Raw genomic sequence first — 27,057 nt, forward strand, 5'->3', positions numbered from 1 at the left:
GTTTTTCTGGTGCCCTGTGTAAAAGTAAAAAACACATCATGCCAAGCCACTCTCCCACTCCCAGTTGACCAAATTTGGAGGTGGTTGGGAAGAGTTGTTACACCCACAGCTCAGTGGGGCTCAGTGAGTGGTCATAGGGACACCAGGTGATATAGCATTTAATAGTAACAGCAGCAACAACAATGATCCCCCTAATTTCTATGATTGTTAAGTTGTTTAAAACTGTTTTTAATACAGTATTGTGTTTCACTTGATGCAACCCGCCCCTTCACCTTAGGGTGAAGCTTGGGGGGGGGAAATGATAATAATAATAATCAGTGCTTTTTTCCGGGGGTACTGAAGGGTACACAGTACCAGCACCTTCCCCAAAAAATGTTAAAAATGTGGCACTTACTGTAACAATTTCATGGTGAGTACCAGCACCTTTTTTCTTAAAAAAGCAATAATAATAATAGTAATAATAATACTAATAATAATAATTTTGTTTTTAAACCATATAAACATAACCCGAAAGAGTATGACCTAAAATAATGATGGCAAGCAACTTATATGTTTCTTGAGCACTCATCATTAATTTATTGCCATGGTAAATTAACCCCAAACAGGTCCATTAAGTTGAACAAGTCAATGTAAACATCGGATATGAAGAAATACAGGCTTCTTATTGTTTGCCAAACTACTAAGATCATCTCTTCCTCTAGGTTCTTAAGAACTGTGGTGCTTTACCCCCATTTTAAAAAGTGCTGGCGCTGGAAATTTGTGCTCGCGCCACCTTTACAAATCTTTTTCAAGCCAGTGATTAAAAATCCAGCTTAACAATGACTAATGCTTTCAATGGCTGTGGCAATTGTTGGTAACCTTCAACACATTGATTTGTCTCCAGTTGGCCCAAAAGTTACAAAAGCTGTTCCTGCATTTCTTGTTTGTATCTATCGTCATACGATTACCCCCAAATTAAAGCATGCAGTACTTGAAACAACTTCAAAGGCTAAGCTTGCCCTTCTACTAGCTCAGCCTTTTTATTGGTTCATGTTTTCCATTTGGCTTCAACATCTTGTTCTTGCTGATGCCTTTCTAGAATTTCATTTATATATATTACAGCTCGGGTTGGTGAGACAAGCTAATTAATACTGGGATGGGAGGCTATGAATTGTAGCAATTGCATACCTTCTGCTTGGGCCGCCACAGTTTTTTTCCATTATGTATACATAGCGTACCATGCTGAACATGGCCAAATGTGCTTTGCGAAAATGTGCACCAAATTCATTTAATCAAAATACGTTTAAGTGGGATTGTTTACGCTGCTATCTATTGCCAGTTCTGTTAATCACTAAGCTCAAACATGTCAACGCAGAAGAAACATGAGATCCCCTATTTCTTAATTAGATTCTTTTCTAACAAAACAATAAAGTAGAAACAGGCCATTTTGCAATGAAAATACTGATGCCAAGTATAGTCTAAGCTTTAAAAAGCTTGATTCACTGGAGGTTTGTAAATTGGAACCTTGTCTAGATTTAGATAAGAGTTATCTAAATCTTAAAACCGAACCATGGCACCAGGGGTGCTTTCAGACTCTCTCACTTTTGCACATCCAGGTACATGCTGTATGCACAATAAGAGTGCATCTTCATAATCTACCACAAATAAAGTGGGCAGCCTGCAATAAATAGGAACAGCTAAATAGTGCTTTTGTGCAACTGCTTCCAAGAAAAAAGGGGGGGGGGGAGGAAGAAAATGAACTTTATGCAATTAAAAAATAAGAGGATAGCAACCATGTGATGACCATATCGTATAACCTCTGCACAAATGTTGTGTAAACAAATCAGGAGGTTTGCACAATATACTATTAGTCTAGAAGTGACCCAAGAATATTGTTGTGGATATAGCACACAAGTTTAGTAATGGAAACAATTAACTGATATCACTGGAAAATAAGAGGAATCACACAAATGTGTGATGACAGATTTGTAGTGTGCTATTACTGGAATTGTATTATTGCATAATACTTGTGGTGTCGAATCAACAAATCTTAACAGATATGTCTCTAACTTTGATACAATTTTGATAATTTTATTTAACTGCCACTTTAATATCCCAGATTCATAATGGTGGTATACTGTCTTGGGCCTGACGTCTGTTACACTAAGGCAAGAATTGGCCTCAGAGAGTAAGAAGAAGAAATCTGATTTTGATTGTGACACATTCACAGCTAGATTTATTTTTCAACTTAAAATGAAGCAGTGGCTATTCTAACAAACATGGTGGAAGAGTTGCTAACACAAGCCTTTCTGGGTCAGTGTGTGTGGCTATTATCCAGAAGATTGTTGGTTGGGGGTTGGAATAGATGAACCTGGGGGATCCCAACGCCGCAATTCTACGGTTCTGTGATTATTATTATTCATTTCATTTCTGTGCCTTAAAAAAAATCTCAACTTGGTTTACAACACATTAAAACATCAAATAAAACAACCCAGAACAAAACATTACTGAAGGAAGTCAAAATATAAACACGGAATCAGACCGCAGGAGGAGACGTCCGCGCCCTATTAAATTTGACCCGAGCTCCTTCCCGTAGCCGTCGGTCGCAACGCGCGTGCGCAGGCGGGAGCTGTGGTTCGGAAGGTGAACGAGGAAGGACAGCGCAGGATAGTTGCGTGTGCGAGGAGGACGTTGCGGTTCCAGCGTTTTCTGTGAGACGTGAGTGCTTTGCAAGGGGTGGGTGGTTGGTTGGTGGGCCCGCCCGTGCCTGTTCCCTCAGCCCTCCCCCTCCTCCTCCTGCGCGTTTCTGGTGTGACCGTTGGGACGTTAGGAGGTTGAGCGGGGTGGAGGACTCTGAGGAGGGGAAAGGACGAAGAAGCGCCGGAGGGGGAGGCCTGGGCCTTGGTCCTTGGCTACCCTGCGGCCAGGCCCGTCTCCTCTCTCCTCGGCCTTGTTGCCCTGGGAGTGGCCCGTCCCGTCGCAATGGCGCTAGCGGGAGGTGCTTGTGAGGGCACCTACGCTCACCCCGCTCGCCCGCCACCGGGCAAGGAAGCTGCCCCCTGACAGGAGTGGTTCGCTGCCCTCCCCCTTCCTTGGAAAGGACGTGCTGGAGTCGCGTCAGTGGTGGAGTAAACTGCTCGAAATTAGTGGAGTAAACTGCTCCTCACGTGCACGGAAGTCGAGCTGCTTGGCTACCAGACGCCCAGGCGCGGCGGAGCCTCTTAAGGCCTTCGGGGACTTTTAATAATTTCTCGCGTGAACAGTCCAAGGGGGCCCAAGGCGAGAAAACGGCTCCTTGTAACTTTCGTTCCACTCTCCTTACATTTGTGCGGCGTGTGTGCATGGAGAGACAATGTTACCTTTTTAAAAACGCAGAGGAGGCTGCAGGCCTTCATGGGTTCTATGTGTGTATGTGTGTGTGTGTGTGTGTGTGTATATATATATATATATATATGTGTGTGTGTGTGTGTGTGTGTGTGTGTGTGTGTGTATGTGTATGTATGTATGTATCACACACTTACAATTCTATAGCCTAGGAAAATGCTAAAAGCTGTAGGAGTAAATTCTTAGTCATCTTCTGCTGGAACATGGGTACTTGTGGTCACAAATCCCTTTAACAAAATTGTGAATGGAAAAGAATTGTGTTGAGCTGTGCTGGTTCTCAAAAGCATGAAACTAAACTTTGAGTACCTAACTGGTAGTTTGTTGGGGCCCTCCGTTTTTTTAGGCTTGTGTAAAACTGAGTGTATATATAAATTGTCCATACGATGTGGTAGATAGCATTGGGAGACTTGACTTTAGTTCAGGGGTCGGCAGGGTTTACCGGCCATGGGCTGGATCACTCCCATGGAGATCATCTGTGGGCCGGACTGGGCCGCATCTACGCTTGCCCAGACGCTGAAAATCGCGCCTGCGCAGAAGAGATTTTCGACATCTGGGCATGCACAGACGTGGTTTCCAGTATCTGCGGGTGTGCAGCTGCGATTTTCGGCGCCGCTCGGCAAGCCCGTGCCGTGCTGCGCTAGTTCAGGGGCAGCTCGTGGGCCAGTAAAACACACCTGGCCCATGGGCCGCATGTTGCCGACCCCTGCTTTAGTTCCACCCTGAGCCACAAAGTTTAATGGGTGATCTCTGGGGCCAGTCTTTTAAAGTTAGCCTAACATTTTCTAGGGACACGGGTGGCGCTGTGGGTTAAACCACAGAGCCTAGGGCTTGCCGATCAGAAGGTCGGTGGTTAGAATCCCTGCGATGGGGTGAGCTCTCGTTGCCCAGTCCCAGCTCCTGCCAACCTACCAGTAGCAGTTCAAACGCATGCCAAAGTGCAAGTAGATAAATAGGTACCGCTACAGTGGGAAGGTAAACAGCGTTTCCGTGTGCTGCTCTGGTTCGCCAGAAGCGGCTTAGTCATGCTGGCCACATGACCTGGAAGCTGTACACCGGCTCCCTTGGCCAATAACGCGAGATGAGCATCGCAACCCCAGAGTCAGTCACGACTGGACCTAATGGTCAGGGGTCCCTTTAACATTTCCTAGGGTGAATATTGAGAATAAAAGGGAATGGGACCATGTACACCACATTGAATGAAACAGGAAGAGCAGGTGTTTTATGATGGGCGTAAAGCCGAATAAACATTCTGACTGTCTGAAGAGCAGGTTAAAATTGTACTTAAGAGCCTGCTGGATCAGGCCACTGGCCTATTTCAGTATCCCATTCTCAGTGTGACCAACATGATGCCTATGGGAAGCACTCTCCTGCAGTTTCCTGAGAGCCCTTACCTCTATGAACTTCCCTAATCCTCATTTAAATCCATCCAAGTTGATGGCCATCACTACCTCCTGTGGGAGCTAATTCCACAATTTTACTTTGTGCTGTGTGAAGAACTTCCCTTTATCTGCCCTGAATCCTCCATTCAGCCTCATTGAATATCCGTGAATTTTTTGTGTTGTGAGAGAAACCTTTCTCTATCCACTGTTTTCATCAGTCATACCACCTCTCGTGCTCAATTTCTCTAAACTAAAAAGCCACCAAGGCTGCAACTGCTGCTCACCTTTGAGAGCTCTCAGGTTGATGCTATCCAGGCCTGGTTATTAGTCAGTTTTTCTATTATTATTAGGCCTAGAACTTCACCCCTCATCACTACTCTATGCCTCAGTTCCTCATACTTCCTTCCTGCAAAAGTTACTTGAGGAACAGGGATCTGCCCTATATCTTCTGCTGTGAAGACTTTCCACTTCTCTGCAATCTCATCCTCCTTTAGCATACCTTGGCTCAATTGTCATCCAGGGTACTAACTACCTCTCTAGCCACCCTTCTGCTACAATCATATTTAAGTAATTGTAACTTTCAAGCATGTTGAAGTGGTTTGACCTTGATTCTGCCTTTCAACTTCCTTTTTACCACATGTCTCATTTTTTGGAAGTTTCCTCTGCTGAAGTCTAATGTGGCCATGTTGGATTTTCTTGGCCATATCCATGTATATTTAATCCTATATAATAAAGTCCAAGTGTCTCTGCGTCCAGTCCCTGTGTCCCTGGGTTTGCGCTACTGCGCATGTGCCCCATGGGCAGCCGTTGGGACTTGGAGCGCAGAGACACGAGGCATTCGGCTCCCTCCCTCCCTCAGTTCAGCCAATCAGTCCGTCAGAGCTTGAGAGTCGTGTGTTGTTCATTGGCGGTGGTGGTGGAGCAGGATGGGACGGTCTGCTCTGGCCGGTTGGTTGGGCTGAGGGGGAGCTGGAGGAGCGAAAATAAGTGGGGGTGGTGAGGGGGAGGAGACTGAGCCCAGCTTAAGCCTGTGCGCGTTTACTCAGGAGTAAGTCCCTGTGTTCTGTGGGGTCTACTCCCCGGTAAGAGCGCTCCAGACGGCCCACCTGACGGACTTGGAACGCAGAGGCACAGAGAGCCCGGGAGAAAAAGTGAACAGCCCCAGAAGTCCTTGAAGGGGAGCTTTGTGCTGTGCTTTCCCGGCTGCTCGGGGCGCTGCGCTGAGAGGGAGCCGGAGGAGCAAAAATAAGGGGGGGTGAGAGGGAGGAGACTGAGCCCGGCTTAAGCCTGCACGCATTTACTCAGGAGTAAGTCCCTGTGTTCTGTGGGGTCTACTCCCTGGTAAGAGCGCTCCAGACGGCCCACCTGATGGGGGGTGTTTGGCAGAGGGGAACGGCAAACCCTGCGACGACAAGCAAGCTGAGCATTATCGAAGGGAAATGGCTCATAATTAGCAGCAACGTGGCAGCTTTTCATTTCCTTGCTGAGAGGGGGAAGGACGCCGTGGGGGTGTTTTGTTTCGTTTGTTTAAGCGGTGGTGGGGCAGCTTCCACCCCCCAAAATCAAGCAAATAAATGATAATAATACTCATCTGACCAATTGCATTGCAGGTAACTCGGTTCTGCCTGCTCCAAACCTAAAGCCTGCCCCCCCCAATAAATCCTGGTTTCGCCCGTGTGTTTTAAACAACGGGCGGCGGGCGAGCATTGTTAAGCGAGAGCCACTAGGTCAGCTCGGCGCATGTCCCCAAAGTTGCTCCATATGTTCTAGCACCCGTTAATTTAACGGGCTTCATGATACTAGTTTAATGATACTATGGCCACTGCTCCCAATTGGTTAGACAACACTTAAATCTTGCACAAGTTCCTGGGTGCCACTTAAGATGAAGTCAAGGAATGGTCAGTTCCATGACCAACTCTTCTAGGGCACAATTGTGTAATGTAATTATATGATCATGTGATAGTTAGGATGCAGTTATGTGTGAGGGCGTCAGATACATCAGATCTATTCCTCTGATGTCAGAAGTTGGAGTTTGCCTCCCAGCCACCTTTGGCTCTTCCAAAGTCCTGGCCCAACTATTGTCAGAGGTGTGACATCAGAAGAGCTAAAAAATGGGGCATTCTAGCAAGTGGCTTCAATCTGCAGGATCCTAAGCCATCCTGGTTCCCTGACAGACACCCAACCCAGTGAGAAACTTAGAGATGCTTTTGAGCGTGACTAAATCTCTCCCTCTGCTTTCCCTACCACTGTTTTTAATGGGAGTGGAATCTTAAGCGTAAAAGGAAAAAAAGTTAAAACCGAAAATGGACCATTCTCCCACCCTGCCACCATAAGCCTGGCAGGGCATAGGGTAAAGGTTTTCAATGGTTTTTCCATTGAAAAATGTTTTATTGGCACCATTGTTATCAAATGCAAAGACCTGCAGATGATACAGCTTGACATCTCTGGCATGGAGGAGTCTTTAAACGTAGCTAGCTTCATTGAGGTAAGCTGATCTGTAGTAGCTGAAAGAACTTGGCAAAAACCTGATTGTGTTTTACATGGGCTCTTGTTGGAGGCTGGGTTGGTGCTCAGTTCCCAAAGACCAATGGGGCATGTCTAGGTTCTTTCAACCATTGAGAATCTTATTTATTGGGCAAAGATATGTGTATAAAAATAAGTAAACATGTGAATTGGAAGTGTTGGAAGAGGTTTTGTTTGCTTACTTAAATGTAGAGCTCATCAGGTTCCATATCTACGTATATAGCCCACCAGATAGTTTTGTATCTGATTGGCTGAAGCCAAACTCACCTGAAGTCTGTCATTGGCTAAGCTGCTGTGATGCTATGAAATGGTTGCAAACCTTCCTTTCACCTATTCAGAGGAACGCTATCATCAGTGGAATATTGATCCATTGTGAACTATCAGTGAATCAAGTAGAAAAGTCAGACTGGCGAAAGAAACTTGCATGAGCCCCAAAAGCAGTGTTTCTCAACCTTTTTTGGGCCAAGGCACACTTGTTCCATGAAAAAAATCATGAGGCACACCACCATTAAAAAAGTTAAAAAATTTAACTCTGCCGCCCTATATTTACTATATAATTATGACTGTAAGAAACACTTGCCAATTGCTGTGTTGGTTGCAATCTCCTGTAATAAGGCTTCACAAGCCGCTGATTTCTCTGCCAGCACAATCCTTTGCTCAGCAAGTTTCAGGTTGAGCTCATCCAGCCAGCTTTAAGTTTGTCTAAAACCACCCTCCCGTGGTGGTGGCTATTGAGAGCTGTGCTCGCTCCGCGTCGTGACCCGGCCGGCTTCCTTTCCGGTGGGTCACTGTTGTAAATTGGCGGCCGCCAGGCACGTGACAATGCAAATCGCCCTTCTCGTCGCCGCACGTCGCGGCACACCAGCCAGCGTCTCGCAGCACACTAGTGTGCCGCGGAACAGCGGTTGAGAAACGCTGCCCAAAAGTAGGAGAGGAAAGAGATATTTGTTGGCATCCAAGACATAAGCTTTACATTATTCAGAGTGGGCAGCTTTGAGGTGTGACTGCATTTTCTATGTACCTCCTCCTTGTGTTGGCGCACCACTCCTAGGCAGTGTTAGAAACTGCTTGTGGAACCTGGGTTACAGGTACAAAAACAAAGGCTAGTCGCCTTTCCCCCCAATACAATAGCACTTTCTATTTATTTTTTCATAGAGAAATTATTTTGGGTTTTTTTTTGGGGGGGGTGTAATTTGTGGTATTTGGAGGGTTATAACCAGCCATAGCAAAACAAGTCATACAGAGATTAACAGTGAGACTTACGGTAAGTTTAGACATGTATAGGACAGTAACACATAGTGTCCTACAGACAATCTACTACAGTACACTGGCTCTCACTGGGTTGAACCTCTGTCTTTCAGTTTGCAAAGCCACAGTTTCTGTGATAGATGGAGCTACCAGTGAGGGACATTGTCTCTATTCATGCTCATGTATTATGATTATTTTCAAAGTTCTAATGTTTTTATTTCTGTAAAGGAAAGCACTTCCCTGTAAATGGTATAGGAGCACTCATGCAAATCTTTAAAACAGGCACCCCCAAACTGCGGCCCTCCAGATGTTTTGGCCTACAACTCCCATGATCCCTAGCTAACAGGACCAGTGGTTGGGAAAGATGGGAATTGTAGTCCAAAACATCTGGAGGGCTGAAGTTTGGGGATGCCTGCTTTTAAAAGTAGGGTGATACTCCACTATTTCAAGACCATTCGTTTCTTTGTAGGTTTGCCCCCATTCCAAATTACCATTGCAGTTACAGTGTATGAACTTAATTGAGTGTGGATGAGAGGAAGTCTGTGGGAAATGTTTGCATTTAAAAGGGAAAAAAGAGATACCGTTCCATATTGATAACTAGGATTTACTGGCATCGCTTGCACTTAAAAGTTCATACAAATCAACTCCACTTCTGTTTCTAAAAGATTCTAATTTATAGAATCTGCACCAATTTATCTGTTTTTCTGTGACCAGAGGCAAAACAGCTGGATCTCTCCTGCTGCTCCCCCCCCCAATTGCTTATCTGTTTGCAAACCACATTTTTTAGCACATCAAAAGGCTTCCTGGGGATCAGGCAGAAAGGGAAAACTGATGCTGTGGTTCTCCCGCACAGCCAGTCACAAACTATGTGACTGGAAATCTAAACTTGGTCACTAGGTCGTGCTCCTGTGTCACAACAGCTGGCGAGTGGTTAATTACGACCGCTGCTCTCAGGTGTTATGTTTCCATATGACACATAGCATGTACAATATTGTAAGAAAATGTGTCCAGAATTAGGATACTGAAGGTACCTTTAGCATAAAATACAGTCATACCTTGGAAGTAAAACGGAATCCGTTCCGGAAGTCTGTTCGACTTCCAAAATGTTTGGAAACCAAAGTGTGGCTTCTGATTGACTCCAGGAAGCTCCTACAGCCAATTGGAAGCTACTGAAGCTCCATCAGACGTTCAGCTTCCAAAAATAGTTCACAAACCGGATCAGTCACTTCCGGATTTGCAGCGTTTGGGAGCCAAAACATTCAAGAACTAAGCTGTTCAAAAACCAAGGTGCATGTAGTGTCTTTGGGGGTGGAACCAGATGCAAAATGATGGTTAAACAGGGCAGACATGGCAACTTTTTGTTCTATGAACCATACACTGGGATAGCTTGTATATAGCCAGCTCCTTAAGGCCTCCTCCCTCAACCCTCATTTGGAAGCAGCCATTCTAATAGTGGGAGAGATGGGAAGCAGAGCACTCCCATCAGCTCTGCTGTGATTGGCCAGCCCTGTTAGGCTGCCTCTCTCAACTGTCACTTACGTGGGAAGGCACTCCATCAGACTGCCTCTGTGGGAGAGATAGGAAGCACAGTTTGTTCCATCAGTTTGGTCAAAAGCTTAGCTCCATCAGCTGCATAGGGTTTAGAGATTCAAATAACCGCATCTTTGTTGCTGATGCTTTTCACTTTTGGTCACAGAGATGCTTTTGTGACAGCAAGGCCTTGCTTAATTTTCTTTGATTTGCTTTTTTAGGAGAAAACATCACCATGTCTGCTGCTTTGTTGCCCAAACCCCAGATGAGAGGCCTCCTGGCCAGTCGTCTGAGAAAACATATTGTCGTGGCTTTCCTTTTTTCGATGTCATGTGCAGCTGGATACAAGGTCAGACTGTGGTGCATTAAGAAGTCAGTTTGTGAGATAGTTCTTTTATTAAGACTGTCTTAGTGAGAGGATGCAACTTTTCCAGTAATAACTTGCAGTCTTATCTCTTTCTCTTTAGTTTGGTGTGGCTGAACCAAGGAAAAGAGCATATGCTGAGTTCTATAAAAACTATGATGCCATGAAGGAGTTTGAGGCCATGAGAAAAACTGGGGTGTTTGAAAGTGCACCACTCAAATGATCATGAGTAGGTATCTGAAAACTTTCCGTTGTCTAACCTTGGCAGGAGAATATTACTTAGGTATGATGGATGTTTTGCTGTGAGGTCTGCTATATCCCTGGGGCTTATGGTGGGTGATGGCTTATAATAGTATGATCCTGCAGCTGTGTATGTAATGTCCTGCTGATACATATCATAATATATTTCATGCTGTATACATGGAAAGCAATTCTTAAGTGAGAAAAGGAAGTTGGATGAGGACAATGGCAAATGTCCTGGCCCTAGAAAGTGAGAAAACCAACAAGAAGTTGTCCTGTAAAACTATTTTAAACTGTGTAATATTTTGTCTTAGCTCTGTATCCACCAGACCCATCTTATGTACATTATCAATTGATAGCCCTGCAATGTTCTACATTTTAGCTTTTGTGTTTGATTGCATCTCTTCTAAAGACTTACTCATCTGAACCTATTTATTTTTAGAAACATTTATATATTGTCTTTTCAGTCCCCATGAGGGGGCCTGCTATCTTTCCCTGCCCCTAGTATCTTTTCGTTAATAATCTTGGCCTAGCCCCCTTGATTTTTTTTAATATTTGAGCTCTTTTTCTGGAATACCTATGCTGTATTGCTGCTTTTGCCTTCCTACCCACTTTTCAAAACCTGTTTTATTCAAAGCCCCCTAGTGGTATTACTATGCCTGCAGTGAGGTGTTTATCTGCATATGTGTATTACGTATTTGTCTCTGTTCACATTGGTTTGTCCAACTTGGTCTGTAAACTCCTATATCTATTACACAATACTGGTTTTCATGGGGCATAAATATATAGGTGAAAGCATCCTGTTGCTCATTTTAGACAAAAACCTTTGCATAAGTGGCCTTGAGATTAAGAACTGATTCGTTTTATAACTTGTTGTTTCTTCCTTTTCAGACCCTCCTCTCTGGATACCTGACAACTGAACATCACTGTTTCAGTGAACTATTCCTTGTGATCCACTTTGGTGTTGATCATGCTGTAACGTTGATCATTAAATTAAGTACTTCAGTTAAGCGATGTTTGGACTTTTTTCAAACTGGATAGCGAGGAGGTAGTAATTTCTGTTCCAGAATGCTTATGTACTATTATCCCCCCCTTTATGTATTATTGTTGAGGTACTAGCTGCCAGTCATCATTTCAAGTTTTCTTAGAAAGCTTTTGGAGAATGATTGATGAATGAGAGAGGAAAAATCTGCTGGATTCTATGTTTGATTGATTACATCTTCCTTTCATTGAAACTGGGTAGGGAGATTGAGAGCAAAAGCCTTCTATCTGGTTTACCCTGGTCTTTTGTTTATTAACACTTGTCTCTAAGGTGTACGGAGTATGCGGCCTTCCAGATGTTGGACTTCAGCCACCATGGTTGATAGGAAGATAGGAGCTGTAGTTCTGCAACTTTATAGGGCTGCAGGTCATTGTTGCTCTAAAGCAGTGGTGGCCAAACTTGGTCCTCCAGCTGTTTGGGGACTACAATTCCCATCATCCCTGACCACTGGTCCTGTTAGCTAGGGATGATGGGAGTTGTAGTCCAAAAACAGCTGACGTGCCAAGTTTGGCCACCACTGCTCTAAAGGAACCCGGCAGGAAAAGAGGTCTAGGCTGGGCTGTGTTGGATGATTGCTAGGTCCATAATGGGCACAGCTGCCTCTAAAAAGCTGTTTAAATACCTAATGGGTACTAGAACATGCTTCAGCAAAGATCAGTTAACAATTTGCCTTATGATAAGGGAGGATATATGTAGTTGTCTGACTGTGGATATTTGCAGACATAGCAGTATCTGTATTGTGCAGGCTTGACATCTGTTTTCACAGGCATGCCAGCCTTTATGTTCCCCCTAGTATCTGTCTAGTTTGTACAACTAGCAGCCAACGTCTGTGATTGTATTTTCAGATATTCCCAGTAAGTCCTTAAAACATCTCATCGTGACTGGCTTAATGATCATTTAGCTTTCCTTAGGCTTTACATTCTTGCTCGTTGCACACTCTTGAACTTTATCTGCTAGTATCCTATAGTGTTGCTTCCAGTGGTACACAGCTCTCCAGCTGATGTTTAATGGAACAGTGTGTGAGTGAGTTTGTCCATTAGAGGTCTTCCAAATACTGATGTAAAAATGCCAATAAAAATGTATTCCCTAATTTAAGGCAAGAGTCTAGTGCCTGGAAAGTCTGAAAGTCCCTTGTTACTCCAACTTTGTGTTTTGAATCAACGAAGAAGTTACTAAGTAGCTTACTAGAGTGAATGGTTTTGGAGAATGTGTATATATACAAAGTGTTGATGTTAATGGTCCATTTGAAGTAGATGTTTTGCTATCGGGATTTGAATTTACAAACTTGAAAATACAATACAGATGGCTTAATTGGCATCCTGCTTTATGTGAAGATTTTATAGTCAGCTCAAAAGATCACAAGCAGCAGCCTTTTGATGGGTGATTGTGTTATTCATATAGATAAACTGCAGGACTAGGTTGAAACCATTAAAACTAATGAAACTATTCTGAAAGTAGTTTTGCCATCAGTGAGAGCATTTGAGGTGCTACTTTAAATTGGTCTACAGAGGATGGACCAAAATGCTTGCAAAAGTATGGGGATTAATTTGTCGCTTCACTGAACACTTGGGCAGCGTAGATAGATTTTGGAAAATTCCTTTAAGAGTTGTGTTTTGCTTCAGGGTTGTGCAGGGACCATGGAAAAGCACTATTCATTTAAAGCAGCTTCTTGATATAAGTAGTGTAGCTGCAGCAAAATTATGCTGTCATCGTAAGCAAGGCTGTCCCAAATGCAAGGACTGGGTGTGTCAGTGAGCCAGCTAGCAGTAAGTCACTGTGAAATTAACTCTCTATTAGAAGAAATAAGGCCTGCTCAGGAGCACCAGGCCTAATGAGCACAGCAACTCTTCTCAGTAGGTCTTGCCTCTATGAGGCAGTTGAAGAGACTGAAAGTCCCACCTTTCCACAGCTGACTTAAGTCTCCTCCTCTCCCAGGTTTCTGGTCCTGGGAGCCCAGTGGGGAGGGGAGCTTGTTGCAGCAGGAGGGGGAGACAGTATGACTTCTTCACCAGGCTGACTCATCTCTGCCTCTTGGCCTTTCTCCTGATTCACAGCCTCTGCCTGCCCACTAAACCCTGTTACCTCTTCAGCTTCTGATACTGCCTCCCAGTCTTTTCCCCTTGAGAGGTTGCCCTGTTGGTGCCTCCCAGCATTCCTTTGTGTCTGCAGGAATTGGGCGACAGCAGGGAAGGTGTTTTTGGAGGAAGGTGCTAAAATGATATTTGAATAGTTCAGTTCACTCAATGTGATGGCAATGTGGTGGCTTGCCTGCCTGGCTCAGCTATCTGTGTGGGTCACAAAAATATAGAACTAAAATATGTTTTCCTTGAATAAATTTGTTCTAATATATGCAGTCAGCATGCAACACTGGCAATATAACTCTTTATTTCCCATAAAAGATTCAAGAATAAAATGTATACATTTTCAAAGGTAAACAATGACCAGTTTGACAAGTCAACATATGACATGTTAACAATGGCTGTGTTCACTTCACACTCATCGTGATCAATAAATAAGAAAAAAATGGCTTCCAGAAGTAACTCTTAGCAAAGTGGGTTACAAGAGAAGCATTTAAACCAAAATGTTCTTGTAGTTTGTACCAAGAATGCAAAGGAGATGTCAACAACAACAAAAATAGATCATTATTATGGTAGTGACTTGGTTTCATTTCAGTTCCTGTCTTGGGCATAGTTTTGAAGTATAGGAAGAATCTCCACAGAATAATGTTGAGTTCTTGCCCTGAGTGGTTGAGCCAGGAGTATCATTTGGAACAAAAGTTTTGAAGCAGAAACAGATAATAGCTAAGAACCCACATTAAATAGATTTTCCCAAACCTAAGACTGCTGATCCCATTGCAATCTGCTAATAGTTCTTATGGCAACAGTGATTTTTTTAAAATAAAAGAGGAAAACAGAATTTGAATTGCCTATAACAAAACTCATTCAAAACACTAGAATCCTAAATGTGCAAGGAGCACTCCAGAGACAATCAAATGGGAGCTCCTTTAGGGGTGTGAGAAGCCATCAAATCAGGCTGATAACATCCTGTAATGGATGTTGTAAATGTGATGTGACTCATAGCCCCAATATGGGATTGAGTCCCATCAGTCATACTTTTAATTGTTCTTTATGCAGTGGTTTAGATAAGGCTTCAAGTACTCAGTAACATATTTGTCTTTGTATTGGAAGAGGTGGGAAATGTGACTTCTCAAACACAACAGGAACAGCATTAGGAGCAGAACCCCAAACTACTGGAATTTAGTTTTATGGTTTAACAAATCCTTCCCAATTAAAGTGAGTTTTTCAGTGTAGAAAGTGGAGACAAAGATGATGAAAGGAATGATCTATTTGCTTCCAGATTGTTCAGTTCCTAGATCGTTTTAGTACAATATTAATCTATCTTCATTAAATTGTATCCACAGAGATATAGTAAAACTAACATTTGTTAGTTTTAAATCTCTATTTCTTAACCTTTAAATATTGGATTGGTAAGTTTGAGACCAAGAACAAAATAGTCAAATTACATAAACTATTTGAAGAGCACAGATATAGGCCTCAAGATTAGTAAAATGCATACAATTAGCATTTATGTTGAAATGTGTAACAAGACTGACAGAACAACTATAAACAGTATCCTTGGCAGTAAATCATACTACTTACAGTGGGACTGACCTCTGAGTAATGCAGCTTGGATTGGAGACTGAGTTTTGTCTAGTTTTTGTTTTTGTTTTGTTTTGGTACACTTGACTGAACACCACTCCTAAAATTGATACGATGCATATTACTGGTCCCACAATAATAGATGATGTACCTTGCATAATTATGTATTGCCCAACAATCCACAACATCATATACATTCAAAAGTCTTAAGAAAAATCTGCTGGGGAATAAGATTACTACAGACAGGAAGTTTCAAAAATAAATTAATGCCGTAGTTACCATTTTGCTCTCCAAACTACACAAAGGCACTAGTTTATATTAAGGACTAAAGTCCTGCAGAATTTCAGTCAAATAAAGAAGGCTATTATAAGGTTAGAGCAGTGCTAAAACCCAGCTGTCACTAGTAACTTAAAACAGCCACTTCAATGCTTTCAGTTGGAGTGGGAGGAAATGTTTTGCTATTGGATGGAAAACTTAGGGTAAAAGTTTCAGCCCTGAGCTAGTTTTTACAGCTGAGTTATAAACTCTGCTTATAATAGAAACTGGCAGACCCTAAAATAGGACACAGAGAACACGGATATTCTTTCTGGGACAAGAACACTGCAACATGCAGAGTTTTGCTTATCCTTGCCTGTCTGATTTCCAGTTAAAAAGAATGGACTGAATGTGTTCACTGTCATTCTATAGGGCTGCTACATTTCCCTTTACTAGACAGCTTAGCTTATTACAAGGTTTGCATCACTAATATTTCCTGAATTTTTGCCTCATGCACAGAAATCGAGAATCAACACATTTCATGTAGGCTGGGCAAAAAAATAAGACTATTGTGGGGTTGTTCGTTTTTAAGTGCTACTTTACTAAACCAGCCCACACACGTATTTGACACAATGTGAAATTAAAAGTTCACATTAGGCAACTGCATAGATGTTACTTTAAAAATTGAAAACAAGTCTTGCCACTGGGTGTTCTCAATTAAACCCCTTTCTCAAGGCTTTATTTTTTACCATAGTAAATTTACTGATGAATACTTGGGCAAAAACAGGATCAACAAGGTACTGGTAAGTCTTAACTGTTGTAGGAATGGGTTCAGCAGCTACCACCTGTGCTGTGGTTTGTGTAGATAAAGTGCTGGGAACAAAGTGATAGGATGATTTTGTGATGTAGTCCAAAAGTCTGTTGTACTGCTGTTCAGACAATCTCTCTCTTACTCCATCTGCCTAAAATGAGACAACACAGATTTATTGAAATGTACAGCATTCATGTGGCAAATTTAAATAAAGGCTACAAATCGGTGTTTAGGAAGCTTTACCTCCAAATCAGAAGGGACTCTTTGCTGCTTGAGTTGCACCTTCAGCAAGTTGCTTTGTTCACTGTCTTGTAGACATTCAATTTCTGTCACTGGAAATGCCTGTTGCTGTGTGTCTTCACTGACACTAACCACAAACAGCACCTCTGAGGTAAGCAGCAAACATCCTTCATATTCTTGGCCTGATCCACTCACAATTACCACATCCAAGGCCATGTGGGCCTCTGGTCTCCCTAGAGACTGAAGCATTTTCCTGTTAAAAGAATAATTCAAGATTAGGAACCTGTGCTCAAAGGATACGGTCAGTTGCATCGTTTCTCAGTGAAGCTGCCATTAAAAAATATATATAAAGAATCACAGCAAGCTGGAAGGATACTAAGCACCACAGTTTTTGCAAATCCCATTTCAGTTTTAAATCAAAAGGATGTCATGCTTATTTTGTAACATTATAAAAACTCCTTAATCATCTGCAGCAAAGCTGACCTAATCGATGCTCATAATTGCATTCTCTTTTTCCAACTCATTTCTTTTCCCCGTGGAGAATCCACCCCAAGAAGCTGGAACCAAACACAGAGCAGAAACCAGCAGCTATTTCTGGAAACGTGCAGAACTTGGGTCCACTGCAAAGGCAACTAAGTAAAAGCTTAGATAAACAAACACAGAGTAGCATCGGAGTTACAAAGCTCAAAGGAGATCATCCGCTTATCATTTGCAAAATGGGCCTCTGTGCAGTAACTCTGCTTAGCCTGTTAACTTGACCACAGGCCAAAATCTATTAATCAACAATGTGGACAGAAAAATGAGCAAGTGTCTCAATAATTTTACCAGACGTATTTGACGTGGCTGTTTGGTGCCTGCTCAGCATGTTGATCGCTTGGAGGATAACGCTGTTTGGGATGCTGAGAAAGTCCAGCTCCATGCAAAATACCTGTGGTAAGAGAAGTTAAGATTTTTACTAGTTGTTTTTTCAGAAAACAGGAACATGCTGTAGTGATGTCATCTTCTTAGAGTAGTCCATAAAACAGTGCAGATCCAAAGTGATGTCACATCTTTGGACACTCTAGCGGAGATAATTCATTCAACATTAGAATACAATAATCATGCACTTAACCCTAGTGGATTTTAGCATTAGCTAGAAATAAACAAAAGACAGAATGTCAGTCACATACGAGCAATTAGGGGAAACATAATGCTCTTGAGAGCCATCAGTCCAGAATGGGACTGAAAACGTCATTTAACAATGTATGCATAAAAAGTCAAGGCCACTGTTAACTTTCTTGCTTCATATTCAGATTCTTCCATGTATATGTCATGATTAGTAAACATTAGAAGGCAAGCTTGCCATAGATACTGCATTTCAATAGAGGTTACTTAATCCAGCTGTTAAACATGGATCCCAAACGTTTATGGGCTCTCCTGGGGCATCCAAAATATGAGGAGTGTTTCATTGTGCCAAGGTAGAGCTCTGCGGAGCAGCTTCTTTTCCTGTTTGTTCTGAGCAGAACTGCCAGAGCTAAGGGGTGACCTGGCATGTGCGGTTTCTGATGGCTTGTAAATTTTTATAAATGAAGGCATGGTCATTAGATGGAGAATTAGCGGGGTGTAAAAACTTCACAGATATAATAAAAGTTTTACAAGACCGATCGAAGCTAGGCTAAGCCTGGTGCAGCAATGAACTGAGCGCTAAGATGTAAGCATTTGGGGAGGAGAGGCAGGGATGACTTGGACAAGTCAAGTAACTCCATGGCAAAGCAGAGATTTTTGCACTGGGGTCTAAGCAACTCAAGAGTCCATTTAATAAAGCTAATAACTAATGCCCAGATTAAGTAATGCACTGGTTATGCTGGGCGAGGGGGATGGTATAGCTTAATATTTAACTGCTTATGGCAATGCTTAAAAGAGGCATTCCAGTTGTAACAATTAGCTGATTGAGGTTTTACAGTGTTATGCGAATGAAAATGTCATTTGCAGTGGAGAAAGAAAGAACATGTGTTGACTTCTGTGTGGTCTCCCATCCTCTCATTCTCTTTATTGGGCATAATCCCATTTCCAGTCTAGATGGGATCAGGGTACTCAACCATGCAGTACCATCTATTATGATCTGGAGCCACTTGTGTATCCTCTCCTAGCACTATTGTTCAATGGATATAGAAAGTAAAATATGTTACAGACACTGGCTAGCATCCCCCCCAATAAAGGAACTCACTCTGCATTTGTGCTTTCTGGACAGCAGCCACCGTGTGTGTGTGTGTGTGTGTGTGGCCACTCTGCAAAAGCAGGGAAGGGTGAATCCTACCTCCCTTAAAGTAACTCTCTGGATCCAAGCCACTGTTTGCATCTTTTTTGCATCTTATTTTGGGTTGTTTACCATTTGCTAACATTTTAAAAATAATACATGGGAAGCCTATTACGCACAGCATCTCCCAGCTTTGTACTGCTTCCTTGTGGGTGTCAAAAGAATTGAACTTGCCTATATTTTTATTTTCTATGCCACCCCCCCATCCCACAAAGGCTTAGTTTTCACTAAAATCAAGCTATCCCAAGCTTATATCGTCATGATAATTGCCCAGCAGTCTAAAGACAAGTACAAATACACAGAGGCAATAGTTGCATCCAAATCACACCCAAGCCTTTCCTGATGGTCTCCCATCCTCAAGGAGATGCTTTTGTTGGGGGGGGGGCGTCACAGGAGGGTGGTGGTTGGGTCCAGAACGTCCCATTCCACAGGCATAACTGCTGGACACAAACACAAATTTATTTTTTGCAAATAAATGGAGCCCATGAGCCTTTCATTTTAGGTCTTTTACAGGCATGGTTGTTACCTCAAAATGTTTGAAAGAGCATTGGAGAGCCTAACAGAGAGACTTTGCGGTCAGACTTTCGACAACCTTTTGGGCGAAAAATGATGTCCACAGATTTAGTTAATGGAAATCTAAAAGCTTCAGTGGGGCTTTCCCAGTGTAAGTGGTCAGTGACTCATCTTTTATGAAGGGAAACCTTGAGCCCATTAAAGAAAAAAGGGACTTTCACATTATATGAGTAAAAAGTAAAGTGTTTGCAAGTCCTTAGATTTTTTTGATTTAACAATTAATGGAACAACTGTACCTGTGGAGTTGTGCTGGAGTAAGTGGTTAACATGCTACAGCAGGACTCACGTTATCTTTGGCAGTTATTCTCCACTCTCCCCTCTTGATCAGAAACAGCAGGAAGCATCCTCGCTCAGTTTGGTAAATGGAAGCTTTGCACAATGCAGGAGAGCAGATCTAACTGCCAGCATAAGAATTGCCAGGCAGAGTCTGAGCAATGTAGCCATACTTACCTTGAATCATAGAATTTTAGAGTTGGAAGGACCCCGAGGACCATCTAATCCAACTCCCTGCAATGCAGGAATATGCAGCTATCCCATACAAGGATTGAACCTGCAACCTCGGCATTGTCAGCACCATGAACTAACCAACTGAGCTATCCAGAAATGTGTGTGTGTGTGTAGGGGTTGTCCTCCCGTTAGCTCACAGCATATAATATCACACTATTCTGCCTTGGCGAGACCACACCTGGAATACTGTGTCCAATTCGGGGCACCACAATTTAAGAAAGAGATTGACAAGCTGGAACGTGCAAAGGAGGGCAACCAAGATTACAAAGGGTCTGGAAACAATCCCATGAGGATTACAGTTGAGGGTTTTGGGTATGTTTAGTCTGGTAAAGAGACAGAGAGGAGATATGATAGCCATCTTCGAATATTTCAAGGGCTGTTACACATGGAGGATGGAGCAAGCTTGTTTTCTCCTCTGAAATGTAGGACCCAAACGCTTAGCTTCAAGTGACAAGAAACCAGATTCTGACTTAAAATCAAGAAGAACTTTTTGAAAGTAAGAGCTGTTTGATAGTGGAACAGACTCCCAAGAGAGGTAGTGGACTCTCCTTCCTTGGAGGTTGGATGGCCATCTGTCCCGCATTGTAGGGGATAGGACTAGATGACTGTGTCTTCTCCAAATCTATGATTCTATGAAAACATACTGTTTTAAATCTGCAGGAACACAATATGCTACAATTAAAACAAAATTTGAAAACTGACAATGACCTTGTGATTTAGGGTGTTGCCAGCTTCCTTGGCTAGAATGATTCATAGGACCCGTTTCAAAATAGCCCCCTGGACATTAAACTTTATACATATATTTATCCTCAATTGATCAAAAAGGCAATTATGCGGCTATACAACCCATTATCACTGGGGGTATAAGGATGATGACATGGGGACTTGGGGGTTTGTTGTAATCTCTTCTCTTTTGTGTGTATTTATTATACCAATAAAAACCTATTATGGGGGGAAAAACTGGCAATGAATAAAGAACACAAATAGTTTCACAGATTCATTGAAACCTACCATAGCCGGTCTGTGATACTAGCTCAGCTGCTCCCCCAATGGGTTTAGCGAGAACTCCCATGATTCCCTTCCCCACACCAGAGATAACACCTTTGGCCTTGAGTCCAGCTGAACCCTGGGCCTCTGACGTTTTTTGGAAGTTCTGCATTGGCTGGTCTACAATACCGGCAATCGCACCTGTAACGAGAGTATGACAGAAGGATAAACTCCTAGAACAAGAATAAATATTAACAGAGAATACTGGACTGAGAATCTGAGTATCGCCTGCTTAATACAGCAATAAGGAATACCAATTAACCTGAGGAATACACTGAATTCAGTTCTCCTCCGCTTGTCCCTTCTTGTGTTTCTCTTTTTCATATAAACATTTACATTGGCCTGGTTCATACTTCATGCGAAGCCAAACCCTGGCGCAACATAAATGTGTGGGCTTCCAGAGAGGAGCTTACACAATTTGCTCCTTCCCAGCCCTTTCTCCCTGCTACGCTGTGCGGAGCTGAGCCAAGGTTTGGCTGAGCATGTTGTCCAGACCTGGGCTCCTGGTTAAGCTCTTTCCAACTAACCATGCGCTATAACTAAGAAGAAACTCCTGGAAGCTAGTATGTTCTCACTAAGCTGAGGTTTGTGCAAACCAGGCCACTTGGTGGCTTCATAATGCATTTATTCTTGGTGTTTTCTTTCCAAGTGCATTTGTTGACTGGAAAGGATTTAGGATACTGTTTATATATATGTATTTTAGATTGGAATAAATGTCTGCTAACATTCAAGAGTTTTTTAGCTGCTATGGAAATGAGATTTTCACCTAAGCCTAAGATGGACTTCATAAGAAAAAAAGACCTGCATTCCATATATCATTTTAATATCCCCTTCTATTGCCAGCAATGCTCATAAACTAATGCAACCTCTGATATATTACCAAGCTTAGTAGAATTAGGCTTTGAGACTTTTTGTTACTATCTTTGTGAACACAACCATATTTTACTTTAATGTACATGGGTCAAACTTTTACAAGTGCCTTAATGACCCCTCCGGCTTTTAGTATCAACAGAGGACTGCAGTTTAAATCTTCTTAAATGTAAACAGGTACGTAAGGTGGGATCTCTCTTTGATCTCGAGTTTACTCAAGCCACTTACCACAGAGATGTCTCTAGTTGTTGTAACTTTGATGGATAAGCTATTTGGAACTCACTAAAAGGACAATGATTGAACAAAGTGACAAGGTGTTACGTGACAACAATTTGAAGCTTAGCTGCCTGAGCAATAGGCCACGGTTGTTCAGCACAGAGGAAATCACTGGGTAAAGTCTTTAGACCTCTTTGTACAAACAGAGAGATCAAACAGCTGCCCTGGAAGGGACATCTATTTGGTTCCATGTGGACAACAAAAATGGGCACCTTGATCAATTGCAGTTCACTATGTGCACATGAAATCAAACGTAACTGTTCAGCAATTTTGGCTGCCCCCCAAAACACAGAATGGTGAAGGTGGGTGAAGTTCCCTGATGTGTACGGGAGTACAGAAGGGGCCATCAGTGTTTCACGACATGCAGCCATCATGCAACGTGTAGTTTGTCCCTCGTTGCTTTCCATTTTTTTGAGGAAAGAATCTTGCTTTTCAGTTAATCCAGTCTCATTAAAATGTTGTTGTTCCTGATGGCCACTAGCTTGGATGGCTTTAAAAGAGGATTAGACAAATTCGTGGAGGAGGAGAGGGCTCTTGATGGCTACTAGTCAATATGGTTTATGTTCTGCAATGCTTCTTAATATTTCTCATTGTGGTGCTTTGCATTCAAATTATAGCTGTACTGGGACTTTTTGAGACCCTTTAGGAAAACCTGTTTATGACATCGGATAAGCCAGTGGAAGCTAGAAGAGTCATGACATATCACAACCTACCACCCTATCAAGAGACAGAGCAGAGATTGCAAGAATGACACTAATGGCCTGGTGTGCTGATGGGCCCATTGAACTATACAAGCATGCTGGATTGCATATCAAACTATGAAATTTGATGCTCCGTGAACAACTGTGGCCTGCTAATCTCTCACTTGTAAGATACAATCTGGGCACTTGCTTGTTCACATTACAATGCACGTGCATATATTTATTTGGGTGGTTAATTTCTTCTGTGACTAAGAACAGTGGGCATTATTTCAGCAATAAAGAATTTGTAAACAGAATCAGAGAGACGGGTTAAGTTCCTCGTTCTGTGTAAGTAAAACAGTACAGGCAACTGCAGTCTAAGCCAATTTATAAACTAAAGTTTGCCGTCCATATCTTGAGTAAAGGCAGCAACAAAGAAAAAGAAGCAGTCTGGTATTCTTAAATATAACAGCAATAACTTCAGATTTCCAGCACAATGTCTAACCTTGGAAAAACAGGGGTTCTACTGTTCCAATTCAACTCAATTACTGGCTGAGGTTGCCTTTAGAACTCGTATAACCCCTGTTTAAAAACAGCTGCACTGGCTGCTAGTCCCTTACTGGGCCAAAATTCAAGGAGCAGACACTAGTGTTTAAAGTCCTAAACAATTTAGGTCCCAAATATCTGGGAGACCACCTGCTACCCTAAAGACCCTCTTGGATATTAAGATCAGCTGAGGGGCTCTTTTGTTAGTTCCACTGCCCTAAGAAGTTTTGGGTGGTCATGGCCCAGGAGAGGGCATTCTTTGTGGCAGCTCCCAAATTGTGCAACTCTTTTGTCAAAGCCTGGTACAGTATCTTCACCATAAAGCTTTTGGCAAATGCTGAAGATGTACCAGTTTATCCTGGCCTTTGACACCTGAGATGTGTTTTCAGGGCTCACCCTGTGACTATGTTTTAATTGAAATTAAAAAATAAATAAAGAAATTGTCCAGTAGCACCTTATAGACCAACTAAGTTTGTTCTGGCATAAGCTTTCGTGTGCAGTTTTTAAGAAGCACTGAAGAAGTGTGCATGCACACGAAAGCTTATACCAGAACAAACTTAGTTGGTTTATAAGGTGCTACTGGACAATTTTTAAAATATTTTTTAAATTCCAACTGCATCAGACCAACATTGCTACCTACCTGTGTTTTAATTGTTTTTAATATTGACTCTTGAATTTTAGCAACCCACCCTAAGACTTGCTGGTGTAGGGTTAATAATAGCAATAGCAATAACAATAGCAGCAGCAGCAGCAACAACAACAACAACAACAACTGTCACTTCCACAACCCAAGTCAAGAGTGGAAATCTTTAGAGAAAGATAAATTAAGTAGGTCTTATATATGCTTAAGCTAAGAGCAATTTGCTGATGCCATGACTTCTAACACACTGTGGACTTTACTATCTTCCAAAAAAAATTAGAATAACTGCTGAGGAACATTTCTGCAGAGTTATATGGTGGTGTAGATTCCAGTAGCCCGAGTAAGTGGTAGACACTCCAGATGTGTATTAAGAACACTCCACAATTTGTCTATTGCAGTTTCCTTCCTATCATAGCTAAAACATAAAACGATGCTTCTTAAAAACTGACACCCTTAAAATCAACTGTTGTGAGGACAACTTAGCAAGACAATGTGACAGATCTTAAATTGCTTCAGTTCATTTTAGTGGAGATCTTTGTTGATTCTGCTCTTCAGTATTTCAGATCCTAACTACTGTAGGTATACTTCTTTTATATCTGCATTCCCCACTCTTAGGAAATCTGCTTTCTACTGCATGGACATTTTTATTAATAGACTGATATTTTCCACCTGAAGGAAATGGCACTCACCTGCTGTTAGGAGGGATTTTTTTTTAAAGTCTTGTTGCATCATCCTGCATTTTTCAAAGCCCTTGTTATGTCATGCTATGAAATAATTTCCAGCAGCCCTAACCTAATTTCCAACATTTCACCAATTCCTTGGCAATACATTAAAAGAAATATGAATCTACCACTGAAGCCGGCAGCTCTGTGTTGAATCTCTCTCTCTATAATAGCTACTTAAACTTACTTTGTGTCCAGATGCTACCCATTTGCCTTGAAACATGATACTGTAGTCTAATCTTCTCCAACCTGGTGCCCTCTGGATAGTCTGGACTACAATTCCCAGCAGAGCCAATGGCCAGGGAACATGGGACTTGGCTACAATAACACCAAAAGGTACCAGGCTGGGGCAGGCTAATGATTTCTTCAATTGTTTTTATGCAAGCTGCTTTGAGGGCTTTCCCTAAAAGGTACCCTAGAAGTAAATAAATATTGTTGGTGTGGACAGTGAAATACACGGCACAACAATGTCAGAAAGGAGCTAAATTGTAGTACAGGTTACTGGAAAGAAGCACTGAGAGCTTGAGATGGTGCAGCTGTTCTTTATGACAGCCTGATGGTTTCTTATGTAAAGTTCTGCTGTATAGCAACTGAAAATTTTAAAAGAGAGTATTTTTTAAGCTAGCCTCTAAATTACTAAGCCTGCTGATTTCCAAGCATTTTGATCTTTTAGGGTGATACATACTCCCAAGTATGCACAAAACCATTTTACCAAGCAATATAAATTGTGTTCTTTTGCTAGTTTAAGAAATGGATGCATGCATGCTCTGCAACGCACATGCTTCTAAACAGTTCAGTTTTAAATCCTACTTTCATTTCACAAATTACTATGAAGTGGTTAATTTTTAAACTTGCAAGTAATAGTTTAAAACACCCATGGTGATCTTCTCCCCTAGCTAAGCCTTTTGGCCGGAGTTTTCATATTATTATACAACGTTGATGTGATGTAACTGTTTCTGCTGCAGAAATATTTTTCGTCAACATTTACTTGACATTTGAACTATACCCAAATGTTTTTCAAACAAAAACAAGCATCTAAGTTATCTATGATGCAAAGGAAATAACCAGTCTGAAAGGTTTTCCTGTAGCTCATTAAAAGGAAACACTGGAATGATCATGTCTTTGTATCTATATTGTTTACGTGATGACATTCATTCCCCCAGCATCTTTTGCCACATCTAAATTAAAGGATAACTGTACTTCTAAATACCCACAATTACCATTAACAATAAAAATGTATTCCCTTTCAGCCACTATTTTAAATGCAGCTGGCTTTTGCTTGTTTTTTAAATGTGCATTAAACTCCCTTCTCATGTAACAGGGTCATCAGAAAATGTTTTGTAACCTGTCTAGCTGCAATGGAACAGAACACTGAATCTAATATTTAATGCTGGATTAAAGAGCAGGATAACCTGTTCAGTCGGGAACTCGAGACTGCAGCAGTTCCTCATCAGGATATATATGGCCAGGGATTTATCCCCAAGCTGTATACACTGGCTAACCACAGGTGGGGAGCTAGAACATACCAATCTGAATTCGCAAGACAATGAATTTGCAACACTGATAGCAAAGGCAGGCCTTGTTGCAAAACCTCACTTCCACAGAAGGTTCCAGGTCAGACTTTATCTGAACCACTGTTTCTCATGAAATTGCTTACTTCTTCTGAATTTAATCTACCCTGTGATGCTCAGCCTCCAACTATCTGTTCCACAGGTAAGACAACTTTCATATGCAACAGATTACAGACTGCTGCTTTATGTGAAACACTAACTCAACACTGGCATAACAAGAGGACCGGAACAGGGAACCCTGGTCTCCTCCTGTAAGTAAAGCTGCACACAAATAAACAAAGCAGCTCATATCCCTGAGCTTCCTTTCTGTTTGAGGATATAGGCCAGTGAGAGCTTTTTGCTGAAGACAATCTACCTACCTACCCCCTGATTAGGAGGAAGGCTCCATCTTCTTCAGAATTATAACTTTCACTGAGACATCACAAGCACCAGCAGCAGCTACCCCACAGTTTGAGAACTCAGCTTGTTGCTACCCCATAATAGATGGACCTTCTGCCTTTGCCTTGTCAGCATTGCCTGGATTTCTTCCCTAGACCCCATGCCCTTCACTTGACAGTTGGCTGGATCTGACATAAGCCTTCATTTCAACAGTCTTTGGTCTGCATGAATGTGGAGAACAAAACCTAAGAACATACCAGTCAGTTTCTGCTAAGGGAAAAAAGCAGCAAAGCTAAC

General features: G+C 42.1%; 2 protein-coding genes across 5 annotated transcripts in view; one reads left to right on the forward strand and one right to left on the reverse strand.

Moving 5' to 3' along the window:
• Positions 1-2,559: 2,559 nt before the first annotated feature.
• Positions 2,560-11,657, forward strand: LOC118090416 (cytochrome c oxidase subunit 6C). Its single transcript, XM_035126128.2, has 4 exons — positions 2,560-2,697; positions 10,265-10,392; positions 10,511-10,636; positions 11,539-11,657. The coding sequence occupies exons 2-3, from the start codon at positions 10,279-10,281 to the stop codon at positions 10,628-10,630; spliced, it is 234 nt and encodes a 77-aa protein (XP_034982019.1). The 5' UTR covers positions 2,560-2,697; positions 10,265-10,278; the 3' UTR covers positions 10,631-10,636; positions 11,539-11,657.
• Positions 11,658-14,057: 2,400 nt separating this feature from the next.
• Positions 14,058-27,057, reverse strand: part of VPS13B (vacuolar protein sorting 13 homolog B) — a 358,159-nt gene continuing 345,159 nt past the window's right edge. For all 4 annotated transcript variants that reach the window (XM_035126123.2, XM_035126121.2, XM_035126124.2 and 1 more), the window contains exons 59-62: positions 21,042-21,218; positions 17,480-17,582; positions 16,658-16,907; positions 14,058-16,565 (exon numbers count right to left, since the gene is read on the reverse strand). In XM_035126123.2, the coding sequence (XP_034982014.2) occupies positions 16,317-16,565; positions 16,658-16,907; positions 17,480-17,582; positions 21,042-21,218 (779 nt within the window). In that variant the 3' untranslated portion in view covers positions 14,058-16,316. The remainder of the gene's footprint in view (positions 16,566-16,657; positions 16,908-17,479; positions 17,583-21,041; positions 21,219-27,057) is intronic.

The sequence above is a fragment of the Zootoca vivipara genome, chromosome 8 (genome assembly GCF_963506605.1).
Source record: "Zootoca vivipara chromosome 8, rZooViv1.1, whole genome shotgun sequence".
NCBI classification, from domain to species: domain Eukaryota; kingdom Metazoa; phylum Chordata; class Lepidosauria; order Squamata; family Lacertidae; genus Zootoca; species Zootoca vivipara.